This window comes from Vidua macroura, chromosome 16 (assembly GCF_024509145.1).
Source record: "Vidua macroura isolate BioBank_ID:100142 chromosome 16, ASM2450914v1, whole genome shotgun sequence".
Lineage (NCBI taxonomy): Eukaryota > Metazoa > Chordata > Aves > Passeriformes > Viduidae > Vidua > Vidua macroura.
In genome coordinates this window covers 13,226,865-13,253,259 of record NC_071586.1, presented here as the reverse complement: position 1 = coordinate 13,253,259, position 26,395 = coordinate 13,226,865, and the positions used below count along the sequence as shown (strand labels likewise).

General features: G+C 42.7%; 1 protein-coding gene across 1 annotated transcript in view; it reads right to left on the bottom strand.

Moving 5' to 3' along the window:
* Positions 1-26,395, bottom strand: part of FOXK1 (forkhead box K1) — a 56,675-nt gene that overhangs the window by 16,285 nt on the left and 13,995 nt on the right. Inside the window, exons 2-5 of the mRNA XM_053991927.1 lie at positions 13,829-14,026; positions 3,344-3,500; positions 1,937-2,083; positions 28-221 (exon numbers count right to left, since the gene is read on the bottom strand). Coding sequence (XP_053847902.1) covers positions 28-221; positions 1,937-2,083; positions 3,344-3,500; positions 13,829-14,026 — 696 coding nt within the window. The remainder of the gene's footprint in view (positions 1-27; positions 222-1,936; positions 2,084-3,343; positions 3,501-13,828; positions 14,027-26,395) is intronic.

Below are 26,395 nucleotides of genomic sequence, written 5' to 3'. Positions count from 1 at the left end.
AGAGAGATGAGAGGAAATTGAAGTTACCTGGAGGAGAGAGGCCCAAAAGGTGTTCGGAAGCAGGACACTCCTCTTTGCCTTCTTTTTCTAAATGCTTGCTCTACAAGTTTGGCTTCAGAGGCAGGGTCAATCCGCCAAAATGAGCCCTTTCCAGGCTCCTCTTGGGAGCGTGGGACTTTAATAAAGTAACGGTTCAAGGAGAGGTTGTGCCGAATGGAATTCTGCAGGAAGCAGAGGAATGAGGTGATTATTTTGCCACGAAGAAGTATGTAACAAAGACAAATGGGTTGAACCACACAGCTTGGAAAAATAAATCTACATTGCCAGAATCAGTGTTGAAGGTAGAAACAAGTCACTCAACTCACACAGCTCCAAAGTCACAGGAGAACAGCCTGGGAGAGAGTGTCAGAATTTCTCTTAACCAAGCTGAAAGATGGGGTTGCTTGGTATGAACCATTACTTAAATACATCTGGAGCCAGAGCAGTGACTTCTCTGTGGAAAGCCATGAAAGCAGAGCTTTTGCTGAGGCAGGGGGAAATCACTGTAAACCACATCAGAACTCTCAAAAGACAGGCTTTATTCTTGGCAAGTGGAAAAAGTTGTCTGAGCCTGTGCTAAACTGTTCACCTGCCAAACGATTACCAGGGTGCCCAAACATGCCCTAGAGGACACTGCATCTCACAGTAATCACAATGCAAGGCAGCCAACATGCCCTCAGCCAGCTCTGGGAGGAATCCATGAGCTCTGTGGCACTCTGCAGCTCTCTGGATGATGACAAGACTGTTTATCCTTTCCATTGTAACAGCCCACCTCTTACAGGGTGTAGCACTGCCTTTTGGGCTAGGGAAGGGCTCAGCAAGCCTCTGTGTGCAAAAACTCACACTTCTTCCACTTTCAAAACAAAACAAAAGCTTTTCTAGCAGGTTTAGACAACTCTTCACTGGTGAAGCCTTACAATGCCACTGGAGGAGAGAGGAAAAGGCAACTTCACTCCCTGCTGAAATGCAGCTCTCTGAAGCAGGATGCAGCAACTGGTTCACAAAGCACAACTCTGCTGAGCAGGTTAGGGCAGGAAGTGAATTCCACAATTAATTAGAACTGCAGGGAAAAGCCAGGGAGGCAGAAATTTATTTATTCCAACTGCACTCAAAGTGCACCAAGCAGTACTGCTCCTGCCAGTTGCACACAGTGAAATCAGCAGCTGCAAGAGCCTTTGCAGCTGTATTAGTGTATTACATTCAAATGCCAACACCCATGGCAGAGGTGTGATGCCAAGAAAAAGTCTGAAAGCAGGTGGAGTTGAGGTTCCTGAAACTTTGGAAGCAACCCTCAAATGAACATTGAAGTTTGATTTAGCAGGTGTTAACTACATCCAAACTCTCCTCTGAAGCTGGTCAGATTTCCTTGAGCACCACAAGGAGTCCATGAACTCCCAGCTTCCCAAGTTCCCACTCAAATTCAGAACTTGCAAGCTGTGACTTAGGCAATGCAATTGGTACACTGGGAAACAAAATATCTGTAATGATTTAAGGTGCTATGATTAAAAACTGGAGCCTCAGTTTTAGGCTGGATATCCTCTGCTTGGAGAAATCATGCCAAAGATGAAGTGAAGGATTAAGCAAGTATCTGGGCAGAGAAGTGACTGATAGCAAGGATATAAATAAAATGCAAAATGAAAGACACATGACTACAGCATTAAAAGAGGAACTAGGGAGCCCAACAGTAACACACTACATTGCCCTACAAAGTACTCAAAAAAACCCCCAACAAAACTAATCACCCACAAATGAACTAGTCAGCTTGTGTTAAACAAATTCACTCTGGGAACAGTCAAAGCAGCTCTATTCCCAGTGCCCCAAATCTTTAATAAATGCATTTCAAAGCAGATAAGCCATGTCAAAGCAGTTTAAAAGCTTGTCAGTGTCAAGAACTCACCTGCCAGCCTTTGTCAGCAGTCCTGTAATATGGATAATGCTTGGTAATGTGGGCATAGATCCCACTTAGTGTTAATTGCCTGTCCTGTGCTGAAGATATAGCCTGCACAATTAGCTGAGCATAAGAATAGGGTGGCTTGGATTCATCCTAAGCAAGGAAAAAAACCATGAACAAAAATTTAGTCACGAAGAAAGAATTCCTACACTGCAGTGTACCACAACCCAAACTTAAAAAGCACATTGGGTTGTCATTTTCACTGATGCCAAGAGAGCAGCAGGGCAGCTAAGAGAGCGTCAGCTCTCCACTGCTGTTTTATGCTGCCACCATCCCATTTAGGACAAGCATTTGTGTTCAAACAGAGCTACAGGGCTGAGTCAGATGAAAGTATCTCCTTCCATCTCCCCACAAACACACATAAACCCCAACTTCAATCTGATTCCATTCCCCACTGAATTTCCCACACATGCTTACACCAGCACAAGGAAAGGGGTCAAGACAGGCAATTGGAATCAAGAAATAGAGTATAGGTACATTCACTGCTTTTGGTGTTCATGAATTAAAGCCTTCAGTTCTGCCCAGCTACAGCTCCACTCTGCTAGAAAGGTTTGAGGCTGTATGTTATCAGCCCTCCTCCCAGCAACAAGCCCAACATGAAACCTGATCCCATCCCTTCTCCAGCAGGATTTGTTTCATTCTAGGAACTTTAATTTGTTTGCTAGATCTCGTATTTCCAACTCTTCGCATTACTCCACAAAGAAAAACCCTTCTTGTCTCAAGGGAGAATTAACTCTACAAAAAAAAAAAGCCATCTAGTAGTATGCTCCTCCACCCAATCCCAAATCAGGTGGTTTTGGGTATGAAACTTTTAACTTTGATCTGAAGATCAGCTCACCAAAATTCCATTTTATCATTCTAAGTTATTTTTTAATCTAGATTCCACTTGCCACTCTCCTCGTTTAACGCCTACTTTACAGGCCTTCATGTTTGTTTTAAAGTCTGACTACAGACTTCTCATGACAAGGATCTGGTTTCTTCCCCTGCTTCTGCTTTCTCCAACTGTGTTTTGCAAAATACCATTAATTAAATGAAGAAAATGAGATGCTGAATTTTATGTGCCTCTTCTTTATGAGATCTTGATTTCTCAAATAAGCAAAAATATTATTCTTGCTTAAACACTTTAGTGAGTGATTTGAATACATTTTAGGCAGCTAAGCAAGCAGAGACTACCACTAAGCCAAGCACAGTTTGAAGGAGTGACCTCCAACCCCTGCAGGACACTGTACACAGCACCCTTATGGCCAGGGTGTTCTTAAACTCCTTTTAACTCTAACCAGGACTAGCAATAAAGCCCCAGGCTTTAATAATCCTCCCAAGGAGCACTGTTGGGTAAGTAATGTTTGTGTGAACCTTTGGGCTGTCCCCGCCAGATGCATCTGCCTGCTGCTCTGATGCTGCCTTTGCCGCATACTCTGCTGCCAGCTGCAGATCCGAGGTAATGTTGTGAACAAAACGATATCCTGAGGATCCAGCACCACGTGGACTGGCTGGGCAAGAGTTGGGAACACTGGAGAGGCAAGAAAAACCAAAAATAAATACAGTTGTTATTTCATTTATTACCAAGGCACGCAGTTCTTACTCTCAGAGGTACAGTAAAGCTCTCTGGTCACGGAGAAGCAGATGCAATGGCCTTACTTTTGCCCCTGTGGCTTATCCAAAGCCCAGACAGATTGAGAAAAAAATCCACCAGAGATAAAATTGGAATTTCTACAAAATCCTGACACTCCCTGCCATATGCACTTCCTGCAATCACAACAGAGCAGAGTTTCAAAGTATTAAACAACTCCTTTGTGTTTAGAGAAGCACTTCAAACCTCAAACAACATACAGTGTATGAGGGATGAATATTTAAGTAAATGGATAGTTTGTTATTATGACTTGTTAAGGAACAACACACAAATCTCTGTGTAACACAGATCATAGTTAATCAATCCTTCTAACAGACAGCTCTACAGCATCAGAGCTAAAGCACCCAGAGCAGGATCTGCCATGAAGGTCCCTAACACCACATCTGAGCTCCACCAGGCCATACCCTGACACCTCACAGCTGGAGACAGGCGTTTCCTTGATTCACCCCACACTCATGCAGCCAGCAAAGGGGAGCTGCACTCACTGCCTACACACAGAGGTAGCCCAGCATCAGTTCTGGCTGGAAAAGGCACATTCAGAGAGGCAGGGCCACCACAAGATGGCATTACAGGAACGGTGACTGAGCACCACAGGCTGTGAAAGGTAATGAAATGCTACAAACACATAAAAGGGGGCTATAATTTGCAACATCACTCAGGCACACAGAAATGAGTGCTACAAGATGAGAACTAATTAGAAAGGCTTGTCTTGGGATCACACGTCCTTGATTTTTCGGGTTGGAAGAATCAAAAAATGGTTTGGATTGGAAGAGACCTTAAAGATCACCTTGTTCCAACCCCCTGCCACAGGCAGGCACACCTTCCACTGGACCAGGTTTTTCCTAGCCCCATCCAACCTGGCCTGGAAGGATGGGAGGAGAGGGATGAGTCTGGGAAGGTGAAGTTCCCTTTTTCTGTCTCTCCCTGTCCTGTGCTGTCCAGAATTGAGGGATTCAGTGCCAGAACAGCAGGATGCACAGCCAAATCCCAGGATTACAAATGTCTTCTAGGAGCAGAGAAACAGTAAACAAGAAAGCAAACCAATACACAGAAGATTTACATAGCAAAACAAGCAGTTCAAATTGTATGAAAAGATGCAAATTGAAGCTCACAGCTGGAACTAGAATTCAGTAAAACTGGCATAAACAATCCTCTTACTGGTGAAATGCCCAATAAGTGGCACATACAAATGCTGACACTCATCACAGCACTGCACCAAATGCTGTATGAAAAAACAATGAACATGGCCCCTTCCTCAAAAGGTGACTGCCTGGATAGCTTCGCCCACATACACACAGGGATGGAGAGGAGCAGTGAGACAACCCTTGTTTGCTCAGTGGGCAATACCTTGGGTGCAGGAGCAATTTGTCACTGTAAGGAATGACCATTTTCTACCACAGTCCAGCCTGTAAACTGAGAAGTGCTGCTACTCCTTGTGGTGTCTCTGCAAATGGCTGCAGTGCTGAGCTCAGCACAACCCAGACTGGTTTCTTTTAAAAGTGAATTACAGAATGGGGGAGCTGGGGGCAGAGAAAAGGCAGCAGAAATATCCAGCAACAATAAACTCTTGCAACAGGGAACTCAAGCTCACTCCTGCCCCATATACCAGCCCTGCAGAGCACCTGGTAACCCTTGCACTACCCACCAATAACCCTGGGCATTAACGGGTGATACTGTTCAGAAGCACAGCGGAAGGTAAAGCTTTCAGGTAGTGCAAGGTATAAATTGTTGATGAGCCCATACTTATAGATCTCCTTTTGCTAGAGATAAAGGCATTTCTTACCCAGCCTTTCAAAGAGCAGAGACCTATTTGTGCAGGAAAATGAATGAAAATTTCCTATCCCAAGCTTTGGAAGTGGGTAATGCTAAACCACAGAAGACACTCTTGATGTCTTAGTACTCTTATGAGGAGCTGGTGTGAATTTAATTATTCTGCTGTCATTTTTCCATAGCTTCTTCACATACACACTTACAATGTGCAGATAATTACAACTGAAAGCCATTTCCATACATGAAACAATGACAAACTAAAAACACAGTGATTCTTTTTGTGTTTGGCACCCGAGCAATTAATATAACACATGGGCTAGATGTGGAAAAGGATGAAACAGAGTTTTCTGATTTTGTTATTTGTCTGCAGAAATACACAAACAGCAAACCACAGAGACAGCAGCCAAAACTCAGGACAAAGATATGGAAAAGAGAAAAGTTCTCCAGTAAATCCATGCTCTACAGAGCTGTATTTCTTGCCTTTTCTTTTCCTTTTTAATAAATACATAAATAAAAATAGATAAAAGAATGTATTCCTTTATTCAAGATCAGCAGAGCAAGCAGCTCAGTTTTTGCCTCTCCAGCTTTAGTGTCTGAATTTTAAGTATGATCTTGCTTAAAAAAACAAAGAAAGAAAAAACCAAAGGGAGAAACCCTTTCCTTGCAGGGCTGTGATTCTCTGGAGTGTTGACAAAGCCCCTCCAAACTAAAGTGTTAATAACTTGTAGAAAAGCCAGGCTCTCCCAGCAGATATTCACTGAAGAACACAATCATGATCATCCCCTAAAGAAGCAGCTGCCCCTTGGGACAGCCACAGGTGATACCAAAGATTTGGAAGAGATACTAATCTTTTATCAGAATGAAGCCCTTTTGTCCAGGTAGATCTGCTTCCTTTCAGCCTGGATCAATGATCAAATCAAGAGATGTGGGGACAGAACAAACACCAGCGTTTAGGCACTCCAGGCACAGACAGGGTAACACATGCTGCTGAGTGTTCAAGCTCTCAGTCAATCATCACAGCTCTTCAGAGGGGAGGCAGAAAGAGCTGACTACTGGAAAAAACAAGGAGACACAATCTGTTCCCCTCCCAACATGGGACAGAAGGAGTGAAGAAACAGTTTTACTAAAAATACCCCTCTGAGGGTTAAGTTAAAATTAAACATTAGTGCAGTCAAAAGAAAACAAGCAAACACAATGCAGTGACATCAGTTTCCTGGAGTTCCTGGAATTCTCCTCACCACCCAAAGCCAGGGGCTGGCCGGAGATGCTTGCATGCACTCACACTCCCTTTAAAAATATTATGAAACAAAAAGCTTTCCCTACAAACACATGTTTGTGCTATAAAACAAAAATCAACTGCAAGGATGCTAATAGTGATTTGTTGAATATTAACACAGCATCAATACTTGGCCATAACTTGAACCATTTTGATACTATAACCATTCACTGAGAAAAGCACAGCTAGGTCTGCAGTCTCACCCTGCTCTGACATCCCACCACACTGCTGTGACCCACGGTCACTGTCCATGCTGGCAAACTTAGCTTACAAGCAATCCAAGCTAATTTGGGTTAAGCTTGCTTGTTATGGAAGAGAGCATTTTGGAGAGCAAGTGTTTTACACCACTGAAAGATGCACAGAACATGGAAGCAACCCAGCTGCAGTTACCCACAGTCTTAATCCTATGGTACCATGGTTAATGCCCCAAGTGACAGAGATCTTTGATATCCATTGAGGATTTGGCATCTCAACTTGAAACAGTGACTGCAGGCAGCCACTGAGCCACAGTTCTCTAAATATCATGCTGAGAACTCAGCTTTAGAATCAGACTACAACCACGTGCTGAATCACACCAGTCCTCTGCAGCATGTTTTCCATTTCAGACTTAACCCTTCTCTGGCAGGAAGGCCAGAAAGATGAGGGCTGAAGGCAGTGTCTGCAATACACTCACCCATGTAAGTGGCAGGATGCCTTTTAAACATGGGCCTTGAATGTTCTTTGTAACACCACAATTCACTTTCAACCTCTGCCAAGAGGAACCCAGCCTGCAAGTTCACAGCACTTGCTAGCAGCAATTAACTCTAAGCTGCTGGAGCGTGTGTACAGTGAGCTGCATTGCTATTGGAATGTCCACAATCAGTTTGTTTAACCAGAGAATCAGCCTGCAAAAATAGGACGTACCACTGTGTGCATGGTGCATTCACACCAGGACACAGTGTGTTGCTTGTCTACTCTCATTAAAAAAAAATAGAAAGGAAAAAGGATAGAGCAGATCCAGAGAAGGTACTGACAGGGATAGGTAGGATGATTGGAGATAAGGAATGGATTTCGTATAAGAAAAAATTGTTTAAGACAGAAGCTGAGGTGCCAAGTGACAGAGCTATAAAAACAAAGCCAACAGGAAATGTTTAGCTCCTGGCCTCTTGCACCAGAAGAGATGGTGAGCACAAAATGAAACTAAGCAGCATGTCCAAAACAAAAGAAAGTGCTTCTACTTCTGTGGCTACACTGTGGGGCGACATGATGTAAGACAGGGCTGACGATAAATTCTGTGTGAATGGAAAAGGCCAATACACAAGTTCTTGGGGAAAGGGAAGGACAGGGGAGCCATCGGGGCTTTAGAAGACAGTCACAAGTCCCTGGTCCAAGGCAGTCTCCTGTCCAAGAAAATGGAGGCAAATGACACCTAAGTCAGCATTACTCTGTTTTTTATGTTATACAATCCCCAAGATATCCATGTCTGAGGCAGAACACTGCTATAGGATCTGTTCCCTGGACACACTGAGATTCTCACATAAAGATTTCCACAGTCTCTCAATACTAGGCACGTTTTATGGACTAGGCGGTAATAAAAATAAAAATGAAGCAACAAGTACTTACATTATTTATTTATGGTCATATTACAAGTCTGTGAACAATCTGGAAATCAAAACACTCCCAAATTCCAGTGCCAACTTCCCCAGAAGGAGAGGCAGCAGTAGAATGCAGGAAAGTTCCCCTATTACTCAATCTAGGGATCAAGCTATGGAGGTTAAATTTAAGCCAGGCATATGGAAAAAGCACCTATCCTCTCTATGACAAAGAGGAAAGATTAGCTGGGATCCCACAAAAAATTGTTCAAAAAATTGACTTGGAATCTGCACTGCTAAAGAAGAGCAAAACCATTGCTGGTTTAGGATATGGTATGCACATGGTAGTGCCTTTGAAAAATTCCCATTTGCACATTTGTGAAGCAGGTACAGACACACAGCAGGGATCAGTTACAGCCTTGGCAATGCTGCCAGTATACAGACTCCAGTCTGACCCGGCATTTTTAAAGCTCCTGTTGGGTACAGAGAAAAAAAATCATAATTTCTTATAATCCTCATTCTGTTCCTCGAATGCAAGCTGGAAGTGTGTTGCCCTGGGCACAAGGACTATGGTTAGAGAAATAGCACAAACCTCTGACTACCACAATACTCCACTTCGTGAGCCTGCAAAAAGGGGCATGAAGATACAGGGAGGCTTTTTATGTGCAACCAGCAAGAATCAGGTCAAAGTACAGCCCTTGGACTTGCGAAACAAGCCTTTCCACGATACACCAATCAGCAAGAATGGCAGAGAATCCTCCACTGCTCTCACCTTCCCCAGCCTAGCCCCAAAATTGTAACTCAAAGAAAGGCAAGTCCTTGCATGTTGCGTGTTTCAGACAGGTTTCAGAAGCAATCACAAGGGGTGAGACTGCCAAACCAAGCTGGATTTTGATGTGAAAGGAGAAATCTGAGAGCTACCCTGCCTGCTTAATGTTGAAGAAAACCAAAGCTGTCGAACAAGCCACAAATGAGAGAAAGTGAGTTATCCACGAAAGGTGAAATTGTTATTACTCGTCAGCGCTCCAGTGGTTCCCCTGGAAAGGAAGTGACTTCACTCCAAATGTGGATTCAGCGAGCATTTTATACTCACTGGGGAAGAGGAAGTGCTCCTGGAGCTGGTGACATCTGCAAGCCTTCCTCCTGCACATGGCTTGGCACATGTCCTCTAGCACACAGTCCTTTATCTGCAATAAACATGCGTAGGAGCTCCCCAGCCCAGCATACACTGTTGCTTCTCTTATGTGATGTATATGCATCATCCTCCTTGGCTTGTGGTTTGGAGACTTGGGTGATTAAAAATAATCACCTCTCTGTCCAACTGTGGGAGTTGTCTGAGCTGTGCATTCTGCCTGAGTGCAGGAAGTAATGTATAACTGAGATGATGCAAAAGAGCCTGCAAAAAACCTGCCTTGGAGCTCTTCAGTGGCATTGCAGTTCAATGGCTCACAGTGCTCTGGGAAGAGGCAAAGCCTGAATGAAATGGAACAGGGAATATTTATGCATCCTGCTCCAGTGAATGAATGCATCCACTGAAGCCAGGCTTCATTCAGCTTCCCCTACACACCTTCAGAGTAAATCCCAAGGGTTGTGAAACGGCAGTGCATGGCTATCCTAGAGCCTATAAAAAGCCCCCCTCCTTTTTCCCAGCTGAGTCTGGATCAAAGCAGAGCCAGCATTTGCAGGTCTGCTGGAACATGGCTCGCACATACTCATGTCATGCTTTATGGAATAAGAGCTCAATACATAATTTATCTACTACACACGCTTGTGAAGTAGTAATTACACTATGCATGCATAAAAATCAGACAATGAATTTAAATGACCTGTTAAAGGCCACAAAACGAGTTGGTGGCTAAGTCAAGATAATTGCAGTTAGCTCTGAGTAATCCGCTATCAGAGCATGCAATATCTTACTGAACTCATTTCACTCAGGGAAAAAAGGTCCATACGAAACCAAGCAATTCAGCTCACACCTTCTGGTTTACTAATCAAGCTTATAGAACAAAAGAAGTTGATCTTTCATTATTCATGCCATTAACTGCATTGCAAACTAGTTATCAACCCTTCTAGTAACAGCCAAATATGGGCAGGCACATTAAGAGCTAACAGTTAAAATACAAATTTGGGTTCACACACAAATATGTACCAGTCTAGCTGTTAACACTGAACCTCACCAGACACTTTTCAAGCAGTGGTTCTCACAGGACCCTAAGGACTCTTACTCCTACATGTCAAAGAAATTTTTTTACTGATAAAGACTGTTTGTGAGCTAAGAATCCATGCCCTGTGAAAAAAACCCAAACAAGTACAAGACAAAACGTTCAAGCCCGAAGTTATTCTAGTGCAGAGATAAGCCAGAAGTAGCAGCTGTAAAATATGAATACTATTGACCTCCGTAGTAGGACATTTAATATTTCTGTACTGTAGTGTGTGTGTGTGTTTATCTCTCTATATATGTATCTCACTGAGAACATAATTGCTGTCTAGAATAGGGAAGCAAGTACAAAGAAATAATTAAATTTTCAGAAATATTAAAACCACCCCAGTTCTGAGGGGCAAGGCTGCAGAGAGATGCTATTTGGTAAACTGAGTTAAGTTACTGCTACAGGGCCATTAACAATGACCACAGCAAAAAGGAAACTAAACACTGTAAATCTAAACTCCAACTCAGTAAGACTTTGAGAGCAGGAATAGAGTCCTGCATCACACCTTGTCCCTGTAGATCTGATAATAATCCAAGCACAAGCCACTCTGTGGACTGGGTTACAACTCAGAGCCACATACATGTAGATATTGTGCATTTATCACAAAATCAGGCAAAGTGAAGTGTTTGCAGCACAGGTGAGAAACTTTGTGGAACCACTGTCACTCAGAGAGGAGCCTCCAAATGCAAGGTGCAGAAACTTAAAGCCCTGTACTGACAGACAGTTCCTTAACTCCTGAAACTGTGACTCAGTTTTACCTCCAAAAAGTAGAGCTGAATTCAAGCAAACCCCACATAATTATCACAGAGCTTTTCAATGCCTTGAACCTACTGCGGAGCAGTTTAGTGCTACTTTGCCCTTTCCTATGTTGTGTAAAATGGCAGGCTGCTTCTACTGAGTTCCTACAACCACAGTGGCCTTTTCCTTTCTGGAAAAGGAAAGAAAAATGCAAGTCTGATTTTTTTGAAAAGGAGTTTTGAACTCAAAGCAGGAAGAAATAATCCATGCCTGTTTGCAACCCTCACAGCATGCTGCCAAGCAACATTTTCCTTTACAGCTGTACAACAGCATTCAAAACACATCCACACACAGCCCCTCCTGGAGACGAAACACCTAGCTGAGAAAACAGTGAGCACATTTCTCCCCAGGAATAAGCAGGAATCTTGCTTTGCAAAGCTGCTGAGGGTGGCAGGTTTGGTTTTGTTTAACTAAAGCTCATTCCCTCTCTAGGCACTGCACTTTGCAGAGGGAAAATAAATAGGTTGGAAAAAAACCAGAAGCTTGCAGGGGAGAATCTGCAGGGAAGCAAGCTGCAGTGTAAACAGGGAGGCAGGAGAGCAGGGTTGGGGGTCAGGAGGGCAGGGCTGGATCTGGTGGGGGGAGTGCAGGTACAGCCCCTGCCCTACACCAGGGTGGAGGCAGGAAAAGGGGGCCAGGAGCCACTTTCCAAAAAGGAAATTTCACCCTGCCCAGGATTTCCAAACTGCAATAATTTTCCATGGGCCAATCAGGGAGGAGCAAGGCAAACGCACCAAATTAGGAAAGTAAATACTAGAAGGGGGAGAGGAAGGAGGAGGAGGAGGAGAACCCAGCAACCACCTCCCAAAGCCAGCAGTGGGAGAGGGGTCTGAGTTTCATGCTGAGCCCCACCAGCCCTCCCAGCTCTGCCTCTGGGAAGGAGGAGAGGACACTGTGCCAGCCTCACTCAGCACTGTGAAGCCACCAAGAGAGCAAAGAGCTGCCCTGGAAGTGAGATGGCCAGAATGCAGAGTTACATGCTCCCAAAGGAGCATTCCCTTCTCAGGCAGAAACACCCAAATCACTTCCCAAGCCTGGCCCACAGGGGAGAGCTGCAAGACCCTGCCAGGGGAGAGGGGAAGGCTGAAGGGGCTGAACAGGGATGTTTACAAACGTGCCAGGCCCTTCTCTGTAAGAGGAACTCGGAAATGAAAGGGCTTCAGCAAGCGAAACCTCAGATGTCTTTTGAGGTTTTCTGAAGACTGGGCTGGATTAGCTTCTGCTCGAGACAAACGGATGCAATCATTAATCATCCTTAGTAAACACTGCGTTAGGGGCCGAGCACAATTCAACACTACTATTTCCACTTTCTCCTTATGCAAAAGAAACATTCTCAGGGAATCAAATATCAGTTGCAGGCATATGCCAGAGTCAAAAGATACAGCCTCTGTTAGTAACACAAACCACACTGTGCTGCTTTGCACAAGATGACTGAATGGAAACTAACTACCATATGTTGGCAAAGGAACCATCCCCCTCCCCTCCCAGCAACAAGCTTCATCTAAAAAGAGAAGGTTAAATATAAACTAAAAGCAGTGCTTGAACAGAGGACTAAAACCACAGCTACCTCCAGCCCCCTCTTTCTGGAATATCTGCACTGCACATCTGTGCAGCTCTGTAAGGCGGTCGGAAAAACCCAAACAAGCCTCTGGATCATGCAAACCCAAACCAACTTCACTGTGACTCTGAAGTCTTGGTCTCAGCCATGCTGATTTGAATACTACTCACTGAATTAGTGCTGCCAGAAGAGATTTGCATATTATACCTTTTTACAAATGTACAGACAAGAAAACAACCCAAAGGCTACTACTATTACCAGGCACACTCTTGCTATTTTGATGCCCACATGTTTTAAAATTCTAATACATGATCCTATACCACAAGTGTCCTTTACTTTACAAAATGCATGATACTTCAAGTAACAGATTTAACTTCAAAAGATTTCACTGAAACTCCGTAGCCTCAACTCTTTGCCAAAGAGAAAAGAAAATATTCCATACAGTAACTTGATGTTCACCTTATTTCTACTGCACATCCACGGATCAGATCATTCACAAAACAGGATACTCGCCCAGATGTACATTTAGATTGCTACAATCCCTCAGTACATGGTCAGCATCCTACCCCCATTTCCTTCCATTCCCAGGAAACAACGTGCCAATGGCCACCCCTGTCCCTAACTTCAGATAAGAGCAGCACCACCCAGCAACACCAGAATATTACTGAGATAAAAATAAAACAGGCAGTCTTAAGATAGAAAGTATATGCTTGCTTTCTTTTCTCCATGCATTTAGGTAGCTCTCAATAAATATTTCTAATTCCACTGCCAAAGATAGACTCTATATGTAACTCTATAGTGTGAAACCAACACTCGCATTTACCCTTGAACCCTCTGAGCTCTTAAACAAAACCCTTGTGCCCTACTGCTGGCCACCATACCATTTTTTAGCAGTCTTCCATCATTTTGAACATCAGAGATTTAACTAGTTTGTTTTTAATGGGGCATTTCTTGCACCAAGCATACCAAACAAAACAGGGCTGACAGACTGATGTCAGAGAGCACATTTTTGAGAATTAACATCTTACCTGATAGTGCCTGTGGGGGATGGGAGGGGACTGACCACGCTCCGGAGATCCGGCTCCGGGATGTGGATCTTCAGAGGTGATATTTGAGGGTAAAGTGGCCGAAGGGGATGTGTTGAGGCTTCCTCTTTTACTTCCTCTTTATGGTATAAAGATGTGAACTGGATTTTTATAACCGTGCTAGGGAATCGGAAAGTACATCTGGAAGAGAAAGAAAGGGAAAAATCAGTTTCACACATGACACTGAATGTATTTAAGAGGTTTTGTATGCAGTTGATGCATCGTTAATTAATTCAAAGTCCAACATTCTCTACTGATCTTTCTGCCTAGTGTCTTGGGCAGGATTACTGATCAGTCATAAAGCTCTGTAAATACTGCACAGTGAATCCTGGGCCATCTAGAGATGAGATGCAAGCTGAAGATTTGGGTAAGTTCAGTGATTTCCTCGAGGCCATGTATTCAAGTGACTAAGCAAGATGCACTCCTGTAACAACAAACTCTTGGGTTTTCTGCAATGTATCAAGGACAAGGATCTATTTTTTATTAGCTCATTGCACACATCTCAGTAAGATCTAAGTCACTAGAAAGTATCAAACCACAAGCAATAGGGAACAAAACAGCCATAAAGTCCAGGCAGAGCAACAAACAGCCTCCAGGTAAGACCAGAGAGTACTATTTAAAGACTTGTCTCTAGATATTGTATAATTGATATCCATTTATATTTGTGCACAAAGGATCATCTAGCAGGTTTCAGATTAAAATATATTCATTTAGAAGTGCCTCCCTTTAGGGTTACAGCTAGTAGGTTTACAACAGGGCCCCTGCAAGCCTGTGGGGCCTCATTTCTTCTCCAAGTAACATTTCTTTCCAATTGTTATTTTGGAAAAAAATTAATCACACAAGTGCAGCCTTCAGGAGACGCTTGGAAACTCAAAAGGAAATAAGCACTGACATTTTCCATATTTAAACAGAAAGCTTTCTAATTTACAGTGTCTACAATGAGCACAGGGCTGTAAGAGTGAGTGTTCTGCAATTCTTCTTATTGCACTTTAATTAGACAATCATGTGCAATCAATACAAGCTTTCCAGGAATCATTTCACTGATACTAAGGTTAAAGCAGCAGGAAATAAAAACCAGGTTTCACTGTGGGAAAGGCCAGCACAGCACAGTAATTGTGCTGGATTCCAGCATCTTGCCTATAGAAGGAAAGGAAGGGATTTGGGTGGTGGTGTTCTAGCACTGTAGCATTACTGAATCCTGCCAGGTAACAGAACAAGGTGACAAGCAAGACAATCTGTTTTTGTGACCACCTTATCTTAATGGTGCTATTGACAGAAATGCAGCTTTAAAACACACTCTCTTGCTCTTGGTTCTTTGGCACGAGCTAATTGTGCTGTAAGGTAATGCTCAAAATTATCATTCAGGCATGGGCAGCTCATTCTCATCTCCCACCTCATCTCTCAAATGAGCTGGCTCAGCATTCAGTGGCTCACAATGGCTCTGCTAGTATAGCAGGAGTTTGCACTGCATTTAATTCACTTCAGAGGTCCTGCCACCTGCACTTATTAATGCATTAAATAAGAACACCATTGCTGGCAATGCAGCCTAATTGTGCTTATCTAACCCTTCTAAACAAGGTTCCCTGCAGACTCAACATGAAGGCACAGTTCAAAACAGAAGTGTCCATGGCTTGCAGTGTCTGCCAGAAGCAAGCACCAACCTCCTGAGGTGAACCTGAAACAAGGATGTTGAGCCACTGCCCTGGATTTTAAGCTTTGTACTGCTGCATGGATTTGCTTAAAGAGGAAAAGCTCAAAGTACATATATTTGCAATGAACATCACATGGACTAAGGCTCAAAACCAGTACAAGCAAAGCTTCATCATTTCTCAAGCCCTTATCAGGGAAAAACTGAGCTGCCTGTCATAGGGTGATTGAATTCTCTGCTGTAACACCAACTGCTCAGCATTTTTCAACACCTGAGTCAAGGACAAATCACAGTCCCTGTTCAGCAGTGTTCAATGCAATCCCAACCTGCTGCTGATCAACAGGCCTGACTGCACAGAGCCCTAAGGCAGTTTTGCAGCACTGCTGAGGCCAGGAGATCCCCCACTGCAGCCTCATAGCAGTAAGGAACTCTATCCCACTGCCACTTATGTCTTCCTTTTCAGAAGAAGCCAATAATGCAAGATCCATATCTCCTAAATTGCTCTGAGGTGACGGTAAAGTAACTCCTTAACTCTACCCCACTTACTGATGCTGCAGTAATATTAGATAAAAAGTGATACCTGCACCCAAACCACTGTGAGAGGCTGTCCCATCAGCCTGTGAGTGTGGGCAATCTTAAGAAAGTCTGTTACTTTTCCAAAATCGTGAGTCAAACTGAAATGTGAAGTCTAAACTAAGGCAGTGAATGTGCTGGAAAGGCCCATCCAGCACTGCTCTTCCCTGCGAGCCTCCCCAGAGCCACCCGATCCAGCCATGTGATTTACCCGCAATCTCAGCCTGCAACCAGGGCAGAGAAACAGAGCCTGGGCTGGGCTGACTACACAAGCAAACAATTCCTTGGCTGCTGTGATTTTGTTTTTAGACAGACAGGCTTCCCAGTTCACTGAAGCAGAACCCAGGATGTACAACCAGCTTTCATAGATTATGGTAACTAGCATGAACATGGCCATTTTGTAAGGAATCAGTCCCAGGAAAAACGGGGGGGTGGATGTATGCAAGGGTGCTCACAGCTTTAGAGAGTCCTGCAGCCTGCTCTGTGCTGGCTTCAGTACTGACACTGCCTGCAAAGCCAAGCTGGGCTAACATAGCTGAATTTCTGCTCTTCCTGATGTAAAAACCTGCGACCCAAGAAATGGAAATGCAATGTAAAGCAGATTGTAAATTCCTGTGGAACTCCTCCCTTCCCTCAGGGGTGAGAAGGTGCCCGGGATTAAGGTTATTGTTCCAGTCTATCACAACCACCGCAGAAATGCAAACAGAGCCACCAGCACAGCCCAAGCTGCTGCTACAAATCGACACAGCCTAATGCTGGGGAACTGTGACAGTGAGAAATCAGAAGAACATGATTTTGGAGGCATCTTGTCACAGGAAGCTCACTTTTCACTACATTTAACCTGAATTCAGTTTTAATAAGCTTTTCTATTGTTCTCTTAATTACCCTCTTTCCAACCAAGAGGATAAATTATATCAGGTAGTCCTATTTGGGAGTGAGGCACATTAGTGCAGGACTTAAACCTTGGAGAATTACACTTCTACAGAAGATAAGCAGGACAAGACAGACAAGCAGAACTGAGCATGCATTCCTTAAGATTACTGTATATATTTCAGGTTATTTAAACAGAGTTATACTATTTGATCCATGTTGCATGATTACTATCAAAGATGCAACAACAACTTTTACTCCTGCTTAACATTTTCATTATGAGAAAAAGATCAATCTGAAAGCACAGATTAGACTCAACATAAAAAGCATAATGAAGTTAACTGGTATTTCCAAGGGTGCCCAAGAGGCAATTCTTTCACGCACCTCTGAAATTTCCGGCTGATTAGATGGATGAATTAATGTTCTGCAAAATCTTTGGTCTTGTTACCGGCAGGAAGAGCCTGCCTCAGTTACAGATCTGCTGAGTTTACTCAATAACCTGCTACAGACAGGTATGTGCTGCAATCAATCCCTGGCCACAGAAATCATATGCACTAAAATCATATTTACAGTATTGCACATACATCAATTCCTCGTGGGAAAGGGTTCCAGTTTCTCTAGGATGCCTTGCAAGGCAGTGAGAATAGGAAGCTTTTTTTTTTTTTTTTTTTTTTTTTTTTTTTTTTTTTTTTCCAGTTTGCGTTAAAACTCAAAACACACAAACAGCCTCCACAAACCGAACAGAAACAATTCTTGCCTTCTTAGACTGCAGGCAGGAGAGAGTCTCAGAAAATGGATTGCTGGCTCCATGCTGCCTGCTGGAGCACACAGAATCCATAGCAAGTGGCTGAATGCATGCTATATATACACTGGAGACCAAGGGGAAGAGAAGGAGTGCACATTCCACACATGGTTACAGTCACATAAAAGTTGTTGCTAGAATTTTGTTTGCTTGTTTTACACAAGACAGATTTTTCCAAAAGTTTCCTCGGCGAGCTCCTCCCACTGACAGCAAGCTCCCATGCTATTAGGCATCCTTCATGTGGTGAACCAGTGACAGTGACCACAAGCATTTCATCTACATAAAGCCTGAAAATAAAGTGCTAGGAAACACTAGACTTTACATAAACAGTCACCCTACAGCAGACTTCAGGAAAGACAGTTAGGGGAAAAAAACCAACAAAATGACTGCATACCCTGCATGGCTCTATAAAAACAGATATTTTCCTCCTCCTCAAAGCACCTTTTACTCAGAGATGCAAAGGGAACGGAGATGCACTTGCCAAAACATAGTACCAGGTTCAATAGAAGTTATTGCAGTCACTGATTTCTTTGTTAAAGCACCCCGAGTGCTGTTAGCACCAAACGACTTCTGCTAAGATCTGCTGCATGACAGCAAGAAAAGGCTATTTAAAGATTTTAAAAGGAGGCAGGAAACTCTGCTGGATTTATGCTTTTACATTCACACTGAGGAAAAGCACAGTGACAAAAGAAGACAAATCATGAGAAAGCCAAAGTGAAACATATATATATAATATACATATAACATGCATATATAAAACTTGGAATGATATTTATATATATTGTTATATAAACATAATGTAGTATGTTATGTTATATATAAACATCATTCCAGTTCATCATGCAAAAGGAATAACCAGAAAAGTAAGCTGGAACTACTACACATGTGTTGTAATCACTAAGTTGGTACCATCTTTGTCTACTGTATCACACCATAATTTATGAAATCCTGTTATTCCTGAATGTTGGGGGTATAACTGCACCAGTAGCATCTGTGGTACAGTGCTGAGATGCAGGTCGAGCGAGAAACATTGTAGGAGGTGCTCTGTTAAAAATATCACTTTTTACAATTTGAATCAGACAGTACCACAGGCCCCAGGTTTCATTCAAAACCTGCTTAAGCATGACCGTCTGCAAAAGCCCCTTTTCTTTTTAAACATGCAGATACTGTAACCAGGATCTCAAGCTTTCCCTCCATCACCCTGACTTTGTATCAGCATTGGTAGAAGCAGCAGGACCAGGACAGGGATTGTTCACTGTGAGGTGAGGCCACACCTCAAACACTGTGTCCAGCTCTGGACCTCAATTCAGGAAGGACATTGAGGGGCTGGAGTGTGTCCAGAGAAGGGAACAGAGCTGGGGAAGGGTCTGGAGCAGCACAAGTCCATAAGGAGCAGCTCAGGGAGCTGGGGAAGGGGCTCAGCCTGGAGAAAAGGAGGCTCAGGGGGACCTTCTGGCTCTGCACAACTCCCTGACAGAAGGGGACAGCCAGGGGGAGTCAGGCTCTGCATCCCAACAACAGGATGAGAAGAAATGGCCTCAGGTTGTGCCAAGGGAGGTTTAAATTGAACACTGGGAACCATTTCTTCACCTAAAGGGTTGTCAAGCACTCGAACAGGCTGCCCAAGGCAGTGGCAGAATCGCTGTCCCCGAGGAATTTAAAAGATGAGTGAATGTGGCACTTGGGGACATGGTTCAGTGGTGCCACTGGCAGTGCTGGCAGAATGGTTGGACTCACATGATCTTAAAGGTCCTCTCCAACCTAAACAATTCTGTGTTTCTGTGATGTGAGGGGACAGTAGTTCAACTCTTGAGGATGAGGCAGTTATCTCTACAATCAGCAAATACCCTGGATTCAGCAAAAGTGGCCAGCCAGAGCTCTCATCACAGCACACATCATGATCATAGAGAACTATGCCATTACTGGCTAAATTTTGACCAAGAGTGCCCACAAAAACCCTTGCAAAAGAGAAAAAATCCTAAACAACCCCCACAAAACAGCTGTTCTCTGTTCCCTGTAATTTCTCTGAAAATCATTAGTTTTGTGCCAATAACACATAGCTCACCCCAAAGAATGCAGTACTATTTCCATACACAAAATTCCAAAATCGTGTTGGGTTTCTCAGTACAAGTGAGAATTTGCTGTCAGTCATCTCATGGTCAGGCTATTACCCTTACCAGCTATTTCACAATACCTGACATAATTCTGTGGAGGGCAAGATGGATACTTGTCATCCTTTCTGTGAATGTGTACCATAAATACCAACATTTCAGGCTACAATCAATGTGCAGGTGCTGTACAGAGCAGCCATTACAGAAAAGTGCCCAATTACCTCCTGTAACCCATTTTTCTTCATCTTCTGTAGCCAGCTAAGCAAAGAACCACAAGCCTGCATCTATGAAAATCCTAAATCCACTCCTTATTCACTAAATCCTTTGAAGCAGTGTGAAAGGACGTGCCTTGGACAACATAAAAGACTCACTGGGAAAGTTTAAGCACCTGTGCATCAAAAATGAAACTAAATTTGGTTAGAAAAAGATAACAGTTTGCTTCACTTAACTAAACATATATCTAAGCCCTGAAGGTTTGCCCACAGAGAGATAAGCAGACTGAGATAAGAATAACTACCTGAGATTATAATTTCTTCAAAAACAAGGCTCTGAGAATTGCTGTGACCTCTGCAACAGCTGAGCTGGGAGTATTTATTGACCAAGACTTGTTGCTTTGTGATGTTGTACTCTGCCCAGGGACAGCAATGCTTTTCAGAACTTCAAATTTTCTACAGCACAAAGCCTCACTGCATCACCTAGTACAAAACAAATCACTTCAACTGCAAAATATTGAGAAGGATGTCTCCCATTTCAGTAACTAAAACAACCAAATCAATGATCTCTACCTTCACAAAAATAAACTCAACCCTTCCATCCCAAGGCAAATAATCAACACAAGTATTTTGCTCAAAATGAGCATGTTGCTGGAATTAAGCAGTCTGAAGCAGCAAGGTGGGCAAAAGCACACGTACAAAAACCACCTTTCAATCACAAATGAATTAAAACGAATATTAGTTTGAACAATTGTCATAAAACCATATAATAAGCTCTGAATGCTGTCTGAGCTGTCACCAGAGATTAGGTACTATTCACCCCTCCTTGGCAATAAAATAATAATAATAATAATAATAATAATAATAATAATAATATTATCCAACATTTCCTGTTCCACTCCCTACCCTACAATTTTTCCCCTAAATAGCACTTAGTAAGCAATACCAATAAGAAACCAGTTATATCATCCACTTGGATAGTGCTATCTCCATTTCAAACAAAAAAGTTAGTTGCACTGAGGCTACAGAGAGTTCTGGAGGAAAGAAGAGAGATACATTTTATTCCTTTTAGTCTAAATACACATCACAAAATGTGTATTTAGATATTTAGATAGGCACATGTGATAGCATGTGCCTATCACCACGGTAATTTAAGAGTCACTATAATGCTTTTCCTTACACATCTCTATAGGCTGTGGGACACAGGCAGTGTAACTGCCACAGTTTTAAGAGTGGTTGATTCATTTTGGAGATTACTGCAGTCTAAAAGTAAAGGGTTTTCAGCATTAGCTATTTCCCTTTCAACTGCTCTACTGCTCTGAGCAGTTTAAGCACAGAAATCCTACTGAAGACCTACCCATAAAGTCCTTTATCAAACACACAAGAGAAATACCTCATGGCTGGTAAAATCATTTGTTGTATACATGAAGAGATAAGCAAAGGGTCTGCAAGTAAATGGTGAAGTCCAGAACCCACATTTGTTCTTCCTGTAATGAATCAAGTCAATCTGAAGAAAAGCAAGATGCACTTGGCCAAACAGCAGCAGGATAAGGAAATAAACTGCAGAACTGCCTGCAAAAACGCCTCTGGTATTATCCACTATTGTACAGTGAGAGGAAAAGCTAGAAAAATCACTGTTACTCTTTGTAACATAACTGACAGAAAACTAGACTTAAAAAGTACTGAGATCATCTGCAAATAAAGGACTACAGTGATCTCTCCCACTGCTCCAATGACAGAGCAACCCATTGTAATGTTTGGTCATAATTAATCTGTAAGTCACCACATGAGTTTAGATCTGGAGGACTGGTTCCTAACCTCAGAGTTACCCTGAGCTCACAAATCACTTGCCTTGCATGCTTTGTAGCACACTCACTGTATTTAATATATGCTGTCACACTTAACACTGCAGATACACAAAGGAGTTCATCTGTCAGCCAAGACTGAACCAGAACTGCCTGTGTGAATATGGGAGTGAGCTCATGTTTGAAATAATTAGTTCAATTCAAAAGACAGCGGTCTTATTTCTACTTCATGAATTTAAATTTTCTTCTCTAGGGAACTTATTCCAGAAAAAGTTCCAGTAACTATTTCTCTTGCCATGTTCCACCAGATGCACAAGTAGCATATCAGTGTAGAATATCAGTGTTCTGGGGTTCCTGGCATTACCCATACCTTAGATATTGTTCCTGTACTAGAAATAATGTAAATCCAGTTTTAGTAAAGGCAAACTCACACTGAAGTCATCAGGAACTCCTCATATCCAATTCAGTGGAATTATTATCGACTACCCTCTAATTCCAGATTACTGGAAGGATTTTCTGTCCTTCCCCTGAAATACATCTGAGTTAGCTGGAAATCCTAATCTTTCCTGGACTTGCTGGGATGAGTAACTGGAAACTGGATAAAAGTCTGTGTCTCACATGGAAGGCTCACTGGTTTCGTCTGCCTTAAAAATAATCTCTGCAAAGAGGTATCAATTGTGTCACTAAATCCTATTCTCTGCTGTAAGAAGCATTTCCTTCACTCCACCACCATTCCTTCTCTTCTGCCATTTCCTCTCAGTACCACCCTTGTGCCAACAGTACCATCCAAACCTCTGCACAGCAAGGCAAACCAGGTAGCTGGAATAATTATACATCTCCTTTTTGGCGGGATTAAGTTGCCAGGCAGATCAGATCCCTTAGCTTGCCTTCCAGATGGCATCACTAACACAAGAGAAGGTGGAGGGGAAAAATATCAAGCAGAGAAAGGAGTTAAGAAGGTACCAGCAAAAATGTTGCAGGTTTGTCATGGACTATAAAAAAAGACAAAGCATGTAACCACAGACTCAGATTTAAGCATCACATGATCCAAAGACTGCATTCTCCTTTCAGAAAACAAACTGCAATTCATTCATTTTGAGAAAAGATCTGGTCTTTATCAGGCAAATTAAATCAGCCACATGCTGATACTCTCAGGCCGGAAATTTTCAAAACTTCCTGAATCAGAGAAGTCACCATTTCTTAAAAATTCAGCCTAATTATTTCAAATCCCAAGTCACTCAGCTGTGTAAAAGGGGACAAAACAAAAACCAAAAATGTTCTCTCCATTCCAACAGGAACTTCCCATGGCCATGTACCCATGGCAACTGGCAGGGCCCACCTGCAGGAGCAGTGGGTTTGTGTTTATCTCAGATGGGATACACAGGCTCTGCATGCTGCAAAATCAAAGCCTTTTAGTACCTTTGTGCCTCCTGAGCTTATTCACTGAACAGCCTTGAGAAAGCAAGTGCAGTAACATGGCTGAACAAGGACAATGCTTCAGGAAAATTCAAAATTGCCATTTCTTGGTCACAGGCAAGACCTTTTCTTTATGCTCCTTGCTACTGTTTAGCTGAAATTGTATGCACAATAAAGGACTTTTTCCCTTAATGAGAAGGCACCCAGGTTACACTGGGATTTTCCTAACACTGCAGATCACCAAGCTTAAAACGAGGTACCCAACAGAGCCAGACAAGATTTCAGATGGGCAAAGAGCATGTGCAGGCAAGTGTATCTACTTAAAACAAATACTACCAGCAGCATCAGGCAAAACCACAACTTATGAATAGCTACATCTCTTAAAAGCACGAAGTAAATTAGCTGTAATGAATGTTTCTATTGAGCACAGTTGCACAGGGCTTCCCTCTATGCCATTTCATCAAGGTTCAAACAAATTGAGAAACACTTCCACACAGAGGCAGATTTTCAAGAAGGTACTTTAGCAAACTCCTTTTGAAGACAGCAAAGTTCACAGCGAAGTTTGGCCAGACTTCTGGGGTTCTTCTCCCTGCCAGCAGCAGGCACACACAGATGCACACAGAAAATATCTGTGATCCCTTGGTCCCTGCAGACATCCCCTCACAGCACTGAGAGCAGCACTGCCACTGCCCATCCCAGGAAAAGGCAGTGAGTGAAACTCAGCCAAGCAGGTGGTGGGGGGGAAGGAGCATAAACACCCCCAGGCTGATGAGAAAGGCGAAAAAGGAAAAGAGATCCCAGCAGCCCAACCCAAAGAACTACAAAATGCTGGTTTGGTTCATATATTATCTTCTTTAAAAGCACACAGAAGAAGAGAAACATTTTGGGTTTAGGCTCCCAAATGGATGCTAAAAGTAAAACCTTCAGGAGGGTTTGCTCTGTAGATATCATGCTGTGAAACTTCAGCAGTCATTTTATTCTACACATCTTTCCCACAATTTCTTATCTTTCTTAGCAATCCTTTTAATTGCTGTCAGAGAGCTAATAAAAATAGCTGATAAATTGAGTTAATTTTTCATTCAAGTGAGAACATTGGAGGCTGTTTCACGCTGGAGAATTACCAGCGAAGAATCAAGAGCTGTATGTTTGTATATATATCTTTATTTTACATTCCTTACATCTCTTTATTAATGTTCTGATTTCACTCTTAGAAAATTATTTGAGACATCAAGCGCAGCTTCACTTTCAGATTCTCCTCTTTGAGTAAAACAGCACAGAAAAGGGAAAAAAAGAGCAAACCAGGTAACATATTATAGGTGTTACTTTTTCAGTGTAATGAAACACCGCAACAAGGTCAGGGAATAAATTCATGGAGTATCAAAATAGCAGCTCACAGAAGAGCAGGGGAGAAACTGCCAGAACTGCTGAGAAGGGTGTTTCAATCTGCTAATGGAGAGCCTGCAGGAATAGCAGGAGGCTCTCTCTGAAGTTGCCACCCTGCCTGGAGAATTAACATTATTGACAGGTCTTCTCCAGATTCTACTATCCCCAGCTTGGCAGGATGCATCTTATAACAATCCTGCTCAGTCCAATGTCAAAATAACCCCAGCTAGAAGCTGCTCCAGTCTTCTCCAGAGAGCCATCAAAGTGTAAATGGTCAGGAATGTGCATTTTCAAAAATGACCTTTCTGAAAGTTTTTCAGCAGCAACTATAAGCCAGCCCTAAGTGTTTGTTCATTTACCTTACTGTCTGAAAAAAAAAAAAAAAAAGCTGAAGGATATTCTCAAAATACCATCACTGTCACTAGTTATTTACAAACTCAATCCACACCTGACTAGGGATTAATTCACTTATCTTTTTAAAACATAAAAAGCCTCAACTGCTAAAACTTACATTAAAATTGATCCAGAAAAATCCTGACAATTATTTCCAGACAAATGATAAGCAAGATGATGTCAGAAACCAAGCCATGGTATAATCAAAAGAATATAATTCGTACGCTTTTATAACAAACATCATTAAGGTGAAGGGTCTCTGTTGAAACCCACCACAAAAGTCACCTCTTAAATACTGATGACAACACAACGTGGTTGTTCCTGGGTGCCCATCCACCAGGCAGAGAGAAACAAAGAGGTGGTGCTGTAATTGTACCTCCCTCAGCTTCACATTTCAAAACATTGGAGTCATCTTCAAAATATGCCATTCATTCCAAACCAGGAGTGCTGGGCACAGGGCTGGCTATCAGAACACAAATTCCTGCTCCCTTCCCCAGTGCTCCTATTCCTTTGCACACCAGCACACTGCAGGTCAGCAGCACGCAGGGCAGATTTCATGGAGTACAGCCAGTGAAGATCTACCTCAAGTCTGCCAAGGTGCCAAATGTAGGAGCCTTAGGTCTTGCCTACACACACAAAAATCAGATGCAATTTTACATCAATATAAATTCATCTGCATCAATGACATCTACCTTTTGATCAATATTGGGCGGGGGTTTTGTTTATTTTTATTAAAGGCTCCCCAGGGTGAATTCTGGCCCCACTTCCACCACAGCATTACAGAAGCTGCTCTGTTCTACTGTCTAGTCCTTACTATAAACACCTTCGTGTCTCTGAGCACAGTTAAGTTACAGTGAATTTTTTTCTGTGTGTCACATGGCAAACCACATCTTCACCCAGCACCACACTCTGCCAGACAATTCCACTCTCTCATTTACTCTGCCTTTCAGCTTTTCAATGTTGAAAAGCCCTGCAGTTGCATTCCTAGGGGTGTTAACAGACCTGCAGAGAACATTTAGTAAGATGTCCTTAAAGGCTAAAATTAACCATAAAGCTGCTGTTTATTTTGAATCTTGGGAACAGGGAGGTGTTTTATGTGTCAGAACGAGTGGCCTGACATCAAAAACCTGATATGAAAGTTTGCCACCGAAGAAGTGGGCTGGCACAAAGAGCAGACGAGGCTTTTATTCAAATGAAGTTGGCTGCCAGCACCAGAAAGTTTCACTATCAGCACTGCAGATGCCTGATACCATCTGTAACACACAGCAAGCCTATTATGTTATTTTGTTGTGTGTGT